Here is a 12,182-nt window from a genome sequence, read left to right on the forward strand (position 1 = left end):
CTCAACCTTTCTTTCATTATAGCCCTAGAGAGCGGTATTGAACCACGTTTTTCGTACAGCCTATTGTTTGAAATACCGTCAGTCATCCAGGTACTCAGAACAATCCTTAAGCAATTTCTCTGGAATACTTCTAGCAAATCTTCATCCGCTTTTGGAAGCGCCCATGCTTCAGAGTAGTCCTAAACGAGATAAACTATTAATCCACTAAAATTACACCTCTAAGGAAAAACATTGGCCCATTCATATCTTATATACTAAAAGAAAAATAAACGATATCTTGGGCGTCCGAGCTTAATAGAGTTTGGAAACTCAGTAATAGAAAGCCTACCAATCTTGTATGTCTGAAATAGTTGTCATTGTCGCAATATTAACCACAGGATTCCTTGTACATACAGCTTTGTAAAAATCCTGAAAGAAAAGCAGATAGTTACACAGTAACTATTTCCAATAACTTATTTCCAAAGAAACAGCAATAGAGAATAGTGACATGCATCACGTTTTGAATTTATTCTATGAATTGTTTGGCAAAGAATGTCTAAAAAATATCTGATTCTTACAAAGTAACAAATATAGATGTAAAAAAATTGATGCGTTTTATAAAGTTTTTTTTTTGTAAAATTGGTTTAATAATTTGAATAAGAAGTACTAAACAAAAAAAAAAAAAAAAAAAAAAAAAAAAAAAAAAAAAAAATCAACACAACCTTCCAACTAAGAGATCAGGAAGCATTTTGCAATTCGCTACCTCTTTTTTACTACCTATATTTTACTTGTGCTTTTGGATTTTACTTTGCTCTCACTTTCCTAATTGTGTTAAGGCATCTGTAAATTATTGGAAGTGCGGAAATAATTAAGTCGACTGCTCAGAAATAAAGCACAAGACAGAAAATAAAGAGATCTCAAGTCAAGCAACGGTTTAAGTAGGGAACGGTTAGTATCCTGTATAAGAGTCCTTGGTTTATCATATAGTTTTGAAAGTCGCTTTAGTGATGAGGGAAAAGTTGACATACAAATAATAGAAAATTATTAAACATAAGGCTGAACTAGGCTGTAGAATAGGAGTCTTAAGAATTGACCATGGAAAAATGTGTTTAAGGATCCCGAGGCTTCTGGAGCCTCTCATTTTAAGGAGGTCAATATGATACTTGAAGGAAAGAATTTCATCAAGCAAGATGCCTAGGAATCGAACGCATCGATCCTTAGGTCTATTAAGGGAACCCCTCGATACATGCATTTCATCTAAACCAGAGAAAGTCCTTGAAACTCTTGAAAAAATAAGAAAACATGATTTTCCAACATTTAAGGAAAGATAATTAACATCAAACCACTGAGTAACTGTTTCAGAAAGGGCAATCATGTTTAAACGGAGATCGGACTCAGTTCCACCGGCTGTGTCAAGAGTACTGTCATCTGCTTGACGAACGTCCGCTCCGCTGACGAGAAGGACGAACTATTGTTACAATTAGTGACAGACACAGGTTGACAAAGACGACAGCAAGTAAAAAAAAAAAAATAGTAACAATGAATTTATGTTAATTTATTAACATAAATTAAAAAGAGTATCGGCCCAATCACAAATCCTTGTGGAACACCAAACTCTATTTCAGACGGGTAGGGAAAGAAAGAATCAACCGAGATAGCTCGACCAGATAAATATGATAGAAACGAAGAATGAGTACTCCCTCGTATTCCGATATGGGATAGTTTTCAAAGAAGAATCTTGTGTGTTATTGAATCAAATGCTTTTCGTACATCGAGAACAAGTGCACCAGGTATCAGCCCAGAGTCATGAGATGCATATAGCCTATATATTCAAGAGATTCGCGCATGCATGCTTAGTTGAGTGCAGACGATAACTAGCAGGGTCATTCCGTGAACCACCTTTAAAAAGAATAATAACACGAGAACACTTTAAAGCACTAGGGAACACAGCATGTTCAAAAGTAAGACACCATTGGGATGGAAGTTTCCGGGATTGAACTTTCCAGGGGAAATTTTACGCGGGGGGAAATTGCCAGAAATCGTATACAAAATTCATTTTATTTGCCTTACTTTCTTGCTGGCGACCCCATTTTACATGTGGAAATGCTCGGGGGAAATTTTCTGCAAAGTTGGAATTCTCTGGGGATTTTTACGTGGGGGGATTTCCCACGGGAGGCGAAATTCTCAATGGACGAATTATCACCAGGAGAAATTCTCCATGGACAAATTATCACCACGAAAAATTCTCCATGGACGAATTATCACCAGGAGAAATTCTCCATGGGAAAATTTTCTGCGGGAGAAACTTTCCATTCGGGGGGGGGGGGGATTTCCAGGAAATATTTTCCACGTAGGGTGGATTCTCCCTGCGTGCATGACCTTAAAAAGGATCAGAGATTATATAAAAAAAAAGTTTTTCTTCAAATGAAAGTATCCTAAGGAGTATTTTTCCAGCGGAATTGTAAGCAAGAAATTTTCTAAGGGGAATTCGCAGCGGGGATGAAATTGTCCGGGGGTAATTTCCCGGCAGGAAAGTTTTCCGCAGGAGAAATTTTTTATGAATGAATTTTTCGTGGGGAGGAATTTCCACGGAGGGCAGATTTCCTGGGATTATTTAGAAAATGATCAGAAATTAAATTAAAAAAAACTATTTTTTTCTACTGAAAGCAAGGAGCAACATTAAAACTTAAAACGGACAGAAATTATTCAGTATATGAGGGGGGCTACCCCCTCCACAGTACCCGGGTCTTTCCGCTAAAGGTTGATCTTTTGTCTCAATTCTTTAAGAACAGTTCCTGTAACACAAGGGCCGTATAATTAGAATCAGAACCTTTTTTAAAAGTTCTTCAAAAACTTCAGTGTGAAAAGTGGGGTATTGAGGAGGGAACAGTCCCCTTCATATACAGAATAACTTCTGTTCGTTTTAAGTTTCAATGTTGTTTCTTACTATAGTAGAAATTTTAATTTTTTAGATTTTTCATGAGAAATACCATTTAAAAGATTTGGATGCTTAATAAGTTTAGCTTTAATACACATCTTTTGTCGATGACGGGTTGGCAACTTTCCCTAGTTGGTGTACCTATTATCGGTTCCTGATATGCATTTAAGACTAACACAAGTAATTATAAAAAAAAATGCATCACAATGGCGTGGTTTCACAATTATTACAGTAAAAAGTGGCAGCAGCAATATGGTTCTGAACAGTTAGAGATAGATACATAGTAATGAATACTCTCCGTAAGATGATGCTAAAGTTTTTTAAATCCCTTCCACGGATTCCAGATTAATTTGTTTTTGAACCGGACAAGGGTTGCTTCGCATTACCAAGGCAACGTACACCTAGCTTTAGTTACAACTTACAATCAACTTAAAAAAAATGAATTTAAACTTAGTACAAGCGTGTTTTGACTTTGGAAGGGTTCTATTTTTTGAATGGATCTTTTTTTTGGATTGGAAAATATGGAAGATCTTTAGAGATTTGAAAGTACAAGAAATAAGCTTTGGCGATCAAAAAGAAAGTGCCTTGTTTTCAGAACATATTAAATAGACTGTGCTGAAGTGTGAGGCAGTCTTCGAAGCAACTTTTTTGGTTAAAGTAGAATATTTTGTTTCCTACTAAGAGAACAGTTGTTAGTAATTCTATGTTCCTGAGTGACGATGTGAACAAATTTCTGAGAGCTTCTGAAGAAAAAAGAATTGAATTTTGAATTCCAAATCTGATCCCCCCCCCCCATTTTATGCGTCAGAGAAAATGATTCAGTCGACACAATTGGTATTGTTGATATCAGCTCGTAGCTTTTTGTTCTCTACTGAAGTAAATGACTTTTTCCCTTGTTTAAAGTGACTAGCACATACTGGTAAAATTCTTCATGTTTATTGCGTGATTGTGAGATAACACTGTGGTTTATTTATTGCAGAATATTGAATAGAATTCTTTGATTGCAGAATATTGAATAGAATTCTTTGATTGCAGAATACTGAATAGAATTTTCTACTGTTTCTAGGATATAACATCCTGTACATTTTGCAGGAGAGCGAAAAAACGGATGTCACGCTTTTTCTTGAGGTCAATGAGCCTCTATTCGAGGTTATCAAATAAAAAAGGGGAAAAATTTACTGGAAAAAAATATATTAAAGAGCCAACATCATTCTTGACCTAGAAATCTTTAAATAAAGGCCCCCGTAAATTCCCATCAAGAATTCTTTTTAACCTCCAGCCATCCAACCAATCCAATCCAACCTCCAACCAATTAGGTTCGGTTATGTATGCATTTATAACCGTATTTCCTAGCCGAGTGGTTAGCGTTCCGAACTTAATATCCTATGTCCTTCAGGGCTAGGGTTCGAGTTTGCTGTCATCGATTATTTGGCGTGGGGCAGTAGTCAATGGTGTGAATATCCAAGGTCAGCAAGAGTAGACCCAGCTCTATATGGGTACCTGAAGAACTCTAGGGAAGGTTAACAGGAAGGGTGCGCGAAGGCACAGGATGGCTGGTGCCACATCCCCCCCCCCGCATTGTACTTCCTGGCTGAAGAGCCACGAAACGGAGATTGGTACCGCTGGTTGGGACTGAGAAAATTAGTGGCGTTTCTTTATTGTATAGTATGTTTCTATAAGAATATGTATATATTCCGTCTTTGGACGGAATAAACAGTGCAAGTATTTAACCCAAAACTTGAAACAGTTCAGAATAGCTTTGGAACGATAAGAACGATCGTAAAACATAGAAATAACCCATAAAAACAAAATCCACTAAAATTGACTAAAGTTGGTCCCCATGGAGAGCGAAGGTCCCAGCTGCCAAACGTAGCACATTGGAGAAGCAAAAAAGAAACTACAAAGAGGTATAAAATTACAGACATGGAAATTATATTCTTCAACTTACTGGAAACTGTCCACTCAAATGGGTCACCAAAAAGCCACCATGTGATCCGCCTTGTAATCCAACTCGATTAGGGTCTAATGACGGGATTTCCTTGAGGGCATGAATGGCAGCAGTATGCACATCATTGACATCGTTTATTCCACAGTTACCCGGAAGTGACAGAAGATTTCTGTTACCAAAGCCAGTCGAACCGCAAAAGTTTACTTGCAGAATGGCATATCCTAGAAACAAAAGAAAATCCTATTTAATATTCGTTGGTCACAAGAATTGTCGTCATTGTGTGCATATCTTCTTGTGCATATTTTTCTTCTTTTCTTTTTTTTTGTTAGGGGTTCGTAGTTTTTCAAGTGACATTTAGAGGCACAATCCAAGATTCTTCGTGCTGAGTCATATTCCTTTTTTCTACATTTCCATCAAACTTTATTTAACTTCCTTTAGTTTCTTTCATTACAGCCTAGAAAGTGGGCTAGAACCACGTTTTTCGCACAGCTTGTTGTTTAAAATACGATCAGTCAGGTTTTGGCCATGGAAAGAATAAGTATATACATATATATATATATATATATATATATATATATATATATATATATATATATATATATATATATATATATATATATATATATATATATATATATATATATATATATATATATATATATATATATATATATATATATGTATGTAGAATATGTTCCATATATGAAGAATATGTTCCATATGTGTAGAATATGTTCCATATATGTAGAATATGTTCCATATATGTAGAATATGTTCCATATATGTAGAATATGTTCCATATATGTAGAATATGTTCCATATATGTAGAATATGTTCCATATATGTAGAATATGTTCCATATATGTAGAATATGTTCCATATATGTAGTATTTTAAACTGTTCCGTATTTTAAACAACAAGCTGTGCGAAAAACGTGGTTTCAACCCACTTTCTAGGCTGTAATGAAAGAAAAGTTGAGATGGTTAGAATATGTTCCATATATGTAGAATATGTTCCATATATATATATATATATATATATATATATATATATATATATATATATATATATATATATATATATATATATATATATATATATATATATATATATATATATATATATATATATATATATATATATATATATATATATATATATATATATATATGGAACATATTCTACATATATGGAACATATTCTAACCATCTCAACTTTTCTTTCATTACAGCCTAGAAAGTGGGTTGAAACCACGTTTTTCGCACAGCTTGTTGTTTAAAATACGATCAGTCAAAGGGGTACTCAAAACTATCGGCAAATAATGGTGCTAAACATTTAAAAAATCATCCGCCTTTCAAAGTGCCCATGATTCAGAACCATACTTGAACACTGTCAGTATCATAGCTTCCAGTATTCTACTCTTGATTCACAGACTTATCTTCCTTTTCTTCCAACTTTTTTCAAGGTGGAAAAGTACCCAGGATTTTTGCTACTATACTTTTTACATCTTCACTGCATTCACCATCTTTACTAATAATTAATTGAAAAACTTTTTCCACAAAATAAGTTTTTCAAAGAAAAGTAAAGAACTCCATTTAACCAAAAATGAGCAAAAGTAAAATCAAATAATATATTTATAGAGAGACTAACACAAATCAGAATCAATAAATAAATGAAACCCAAAACGAACAGAAATAATAATAAATAACCGAGTCAAACCCAAAAACGAGCAGAAATTAACATAAGTTGGGCCCAAAACCCCTTTGCCTTCCCAAGGCCAGAACAAAATTTGCACTTTACTGAAAACATATAAATGTTTTTACTTTTATAACTTTAATAAATCACATGATATTACCCTGAAATTCATTGTCTTCTCCTTGAACGTCTTGTTCCTGATAAACTTCCTCATAATCTACTGCCTTTTCTTTTTTATTATTTTTAATGAGGTCGAAAAGGTTGGATAGCAGTGACCCAAGCAAGGATCCAAGTGATCCTTGCTTGGATCACTTTGATTACTAATAATCAGTATATTATCACTTTGAATAATAACATTTTGATTACTAAATATCAGTATATGTATATTAAACTGACAATGCACATTCATTGACAATGCAAAACACTACTTATCGTTGGTGGAGCGATAATGGCCTTCAAAACAACCAAGAAAATAATATCTAGGATTACTAAGGTTAAGACAAAAGAATACTTAGCCGAAGGTTTCAGTTTTGACCTTCAATTATTCAAGGGGAAAGCCCTAATTAGTGACATTTATTTAAAGAGGAAAGCCTTGGCATACTTGGATTTTCCTCTCGAAATAACGATGGGCCATATAGGGTCTATTTTGATAGAATTCCCGTTCCCGCTTATATTCTCTAAAAAATGGAATATCAGATTTTCCAACGTAACATTACACGAGTCTTCAAAAACGTATGACGATAACGTTATCAAAACATCATCAAAAGGAGTCTTCAAAACTTTATCCAACGATAACGTCCAACAGCAATTGGAGATGAAAACACAACAGCCAAAGGAAAATATTCTTACAACTGGTTCCTCTACTCGAGAAAAATTGGTAGGCTTTTTCAAACGAAACATCGATCTGACCCTCAGGAATGTCAACATCAGAAGTGAAAGGAAAATTGAAGAGAGGCCCTTTAGGGTGGGTGTAACCCTTGAGGAGCTTCTCTGCAGCTCCGAAAATAAAGAAGGGCTATTTAGGAAGACTGGAAAAATTAATGAACTTCATGCTTGGTGTCGTAAAGGGCACTGGAAATCAAAACTTGGGAGGAAATTAAAAGATTCCAAAGACAAAGAGAATTCCAGCTGGTCACTTGGATCCTTGCTTGGGTCACTGCTATCCAACCTTTTCGACCTCATTAAAAATAATAAAAAAGAAAATGCAGTAGATTATGAGGAAGTTTATCAGAAACAAGACGTTCAAGAAGAAGACAATGAATTTCAGGGTAATGTGGCGGATCAAGCTCGAATCAAAATGAAAATTGAAGATATTGACTTCGATTTTTTTAAAACATTCGATACAGGCTATATAAGAGCCTTAGCCTAGCAAAAACTTTCAGAATAGAAAGTGGTAATCATACTTTAATTAAGTGTCACTCTCTTAGCCTCAAAGACTGTGGTAACCTAGTATCTGTTCATTATGAAGGGACCAAAAAGGACCGCATTATATGGAAGCATAAATTGACCATCAACGCCTTGGCTTTAGAGATTTTTATTACAGATTCTACAGAGTTTAGAGAGGTTTTCGAGATCATTGAGGCTTGTAACATACCCAATCAAAATTTTGAGAGTACAATTTTGTTAAGCGTAGTTAGAAGGTCGGGGAATTATATCTTTGAAGATGAGCCCCCCCCCCCCAAATCACTCAAGGGAAGGGTTGTAAGTTATGCCCTGGGGGCATACAGGGTTTTTATAGAAAGCGTGGTCGTATGAACTCCAGAGGGGGTTCAGGGGGTTCATTGGATTGGTAACAAAAGTTCTAGTGCCCTTTTTAATATTCAAAATTATCAGAGGGGGGATACCTCCTCCAACGCCTCGTATTTTTCCGAAATGCATTTGATAGAAGTTTTGAGATGGCCATTTGTTGCCGTAAAAACTTCAAAAAAGGCTCATTCTATTGGAATTGCGAGGGCTATCTTCCTTTTAAATAGTCAAAAGTGATTGGAAGGCAACAATCCCCCCCCCCCACGCCCATCAATTCCCAAAACCCATTAAAATTTTGAGATAGCCATTTTGTTCAGCGTAGTTGAGAGGCCTAGAGATTATGCCTTTGAGGATGACACCCCCCCCCCCCACAGTCCTTGGCGCAAGGGTTGTAAGTTATGCCCCAAGGACATATAAGGTTTCTATGGAAATGATGGTCGTATAAACTCCGGGGGCCTCATTGGATTGGAAATCAGATGTTCTACTGCCCTTTTTAAGAGTCAACGTAATCAGTGCCCCCCCCACGTCGTATTTTCCACAAATATATCCGGTAGAGATTTTGAGATAGCCATTTGTTTAAAACTAGCCCAAAGATCATATAATAAGGCGTTTGGGGTTGACGGAATCCCTCCGAGTCTAGGGGTAAGGGTTGTAAGTTATGCCAGAGGGGCATATAAGGTTTTTATGGGAGGGGTAGTCGTGTGAACTAGTTCCCTTTTAAGAGTCAAACATGATGGAGAGCAACTAGCCCCTCAAACTTCCCTTGCAGCATTTTTTTCCCGAAATGTATTCAATTAAAATTGTGAGATAGCCATTTTGTTACCAATAGTCCAAAAATCATATAACAATGTCTTTAGGGTGGACACAATCCCCCAGAGCCCCTGGGCAAGGGTTGTAAGTTATGCTCCGGGGCATATAAGGTTTTTATGGAACGGGTGGTCGAACAAGCGTTGGATCGGATGGAGCTCATTTGATTGGAAGTCGCAAGTTTTAGTACCCTTTTTAAGAGTCAAAAGTGAATAAAGGCAATCAGCCCCCCCCCCAAAACAAAACCTATCATCCCCCAAAACACTTGCTATCGAAATTTTAAGAGCTATTTTGTTCAGCATTGCTGAAAGGTCCAGTAATTATTTCATTGGGGATGTCAACCTCCCCACAGTCCTCAGGACAAGGATTGTATGTTAGGCAATTCGTTCATTGTTTACACATAGTATGTTATTGAGAAAAGTATGCATGCTTGAACTTTACTTTCCAAGAAGACGAACGGCATTCAGGTGAGCCTTTCAGAGAATATTGAGGGGAGTGTTGAGCTAAATCAAGACACATTATGTTTATACGGATTGTTAAAAGAGTGTAGCACAGGAATAACTGAGTATATTAATTTTGGACAATTCAGGAAATGATAAGGGAGATGATCAAAAAGGCAATATTTACACGCTACCAAAACTACTACAACTAAAACCGCTGCTACTACCACACTACTCCATATACAATATTGAGGGGAAATTTGAACTAAATAAAAGAGACGCTATGTGCATACACATTGTCAAAATAGCGTATCTCAAGAACTGAAATGGGTATTAAGGAACTTTCAGAGAAAGCTTAAAGGGGACGATATTATCGCCAAAAGGTAATATGTGCACACTACTGTTAATACTAGTGTTACTGCTACATTTACTACTACTACTACTATTGCTACTATTAATACAACTACTTCATTTGCAACAACTTGTAAGGCTAAGAGCATTGAGATGAACATTTCGAGAAGTGAACAAACATTCAGGTGATCAAAAGGACATATCAACAACGTCATAACAACACCTTATTGTACTAAATTGAAACTTCTAGGACTTGATGAGATGGGATGTTCTACTGACCAAAAAGGCAATATGTTAATACTACTGCTGCTAGTAGTAGTACCGCTATTCAGTACTATTAGTTGTAAAATGAATACTACTACCGTGACTACTACTACAACTATGCCTAAGGGTAAGAAGGTGAAATTTTCAAGGAATTTTAATGGGGGAAGGCGAACGGAAGCACAACACGCCCTCTGTATGCAGGTTGTTAAAAGGACGCAACAGCAATATCTTAGGAACAGTGTGGTGTGTGAGGTTGAAACTGATACGGCTTGTTGTGAGAGATGTTGAACTAACCAAAAGACAATATTTGCATCCTAATGCTACTGCTTCTATTCATACTACTACTATTGTTTCTATTATTACTACTTCTAATAAAACAAAATACGTCTTAATGTTTTCACTTTTTTACTTTCATAAATAAAAAAATTATCATTATGTTCAGGTCTTGAGAAGATATGGGGGTTATCAGCCCTACTCACGTTAATTTTTGCTCGTTTTGAGTTTGACTTGGTTATTTATTGTAATTTCTGTTCGTTTTGAGTTTTATTTATTTATTGAGAGGGATTTGTGGTAGTTTTACACTTGGAAGTTTATTTGAATTTATTTCTACTCATTTTTGGCTTAATGGAGCTCTTTACTTTTCTTTGTAAAACTTGTTTTGCGGAAAAAGTTTTTCAAATTAATTTGGATGTAAATGGGTGTTGCATTACGATGAACAACCAGTATAAGCAAGCAATTCATTATGGTAACAACTGGCCTAGCTAAAAGGAAAAGAACCAAGACAGGTATCAGAGCCGAACAATCGAAATATCTACTTCAAGAAAACAGCACTACAGCAAAAATAGAGATGACAGCCTAAAATATAAGAGAAGTATATTTATCTAATTTAAATTAGATAAACAAGCCGGTGAAAGGAAGAGGGCTCAAGCATGCACAAAGATTTTTTTTTTCTTATTCCTATATTCACGGCACCAGGTACATAAAGGTATCTTTTATGCCGCTATTCATTTACCTCATTCCAAAACCTCGAGGTTTTAAATGTCCTCTGAACCTTCTTTTGAAGCAGTCAAGAGAGTGATTATGAGGAATAATATCTCCAGCAAAATCCTTCCAGATAAAAGTGCAACGCCAGACAATGCTGTTCCTTAAGCACTCGCTTCTTCGAGTGTCCTCCTTAAAATAATTGGACCAATGTATGTGTCTTCGTGTCTGCCTTGATGGCTGGACTAAGGGAGGCACAATGTGAGAGAGCTCGTCTAAAGTAGGCAAATCCATGTACTTGTAGAAAACAGCCATCGACACTTTTGCCCTATGCTGGATCTTCTGAAGTATTACTAACAGCTTTTTCGGAGCACCAGCATGTAACGGACATTTATATTCAGCTATGCGTCTAATGCAGGACTTGTAGAGTGGGATAATCGAGCTAGATGGAAGAAGGTTTTTGCAGCAAAGAGTAACTCCCATCTTTCTTGCACTGGAGCTTCAACCTATCAAGGTGGTTATTCCAAAAAATATCGGTGGAAAAATGAATCCGCAGTAGACAAAGCTCGTCAACTCTCTTTATAGTATTAATTAAAAAAACTTTTTCACAAAATAAGTTTTTCAAAGAAAAGTAAAGAACTCCATTAAACAAAAAATGAGCAAAAATAAAATCAAATAACCTACCAAGCGTGAAACTACCGCAAATCAGCATCGATGAATAAATAAATCCCAAAACGAGCAGAAGTTACAATAAATAACCGAGTCCAACTCAAAACGAGTTGAAATTAACAAAAGTAGGGCGCAAAATCCTAATGCCTTCCTAAGACCAGAACAAAATTTGCACTTTATTGAAAAAAATTGAATGTTTTTACTTTTATAACTTTAATAAATCAAGTAATATTAACATTTTGATTACTAAATATCAGTATATGTGTATTAAACTGACAATGCACATTCATTTGTATTCTTTTTTAGTAAAGTGCAAATTATGTTAAGCATCGGCATAACTTACAACCTCTGCCCCGGGGGCTCT

The 12,182-nt window shown here is 35.8% G+C and overlaps 1 protein-coding gene across 1 annotated transcript in view; it reads right to left on the bottom strand.

The window, feature by feature from the left end:
• LOC148946985 (acylamino-acid-releasing enzyme-like) overlaps window positions 1–12,182 on the bottom strand; it is a 66,843-nt gene that overhangs the window by 12,853 nt on the left and 41,808 nt on the right. Inside the window, exons 7-8 of the mRNA XM_089096793.1 lie at window positions 4,866–5,086; window positions 329–408 (exon numbers count right to left, since the gene is read on the bottom strand). Coding sequence (XP_088952919.1) covers window positions 329–408; window positions 4,866–5,086 — 301 coding nt within the window. The remainder of the gene's footprint in view (window positions 1–328; window positions 409–4,865; window positions 5,087–12,182) is intronic.

The sequence above is a fragment of the Artemia sp. Qi Xiang Cuo genome, chromosome 11 (genome assembly GCF_049724085.1).
Source record: "Artemia sp. Qi Xiang Cuo chromosome 11, ASM4972408v1, whole genome shotgun sequence".
NCBI classification, from domain to species: Eukaryota; Metazoa; Arthropoda; class Branchiopoda; order Anostraca; family Artemiidae; genus Artemia; species Artemia sp. Qi Xiang Cuo.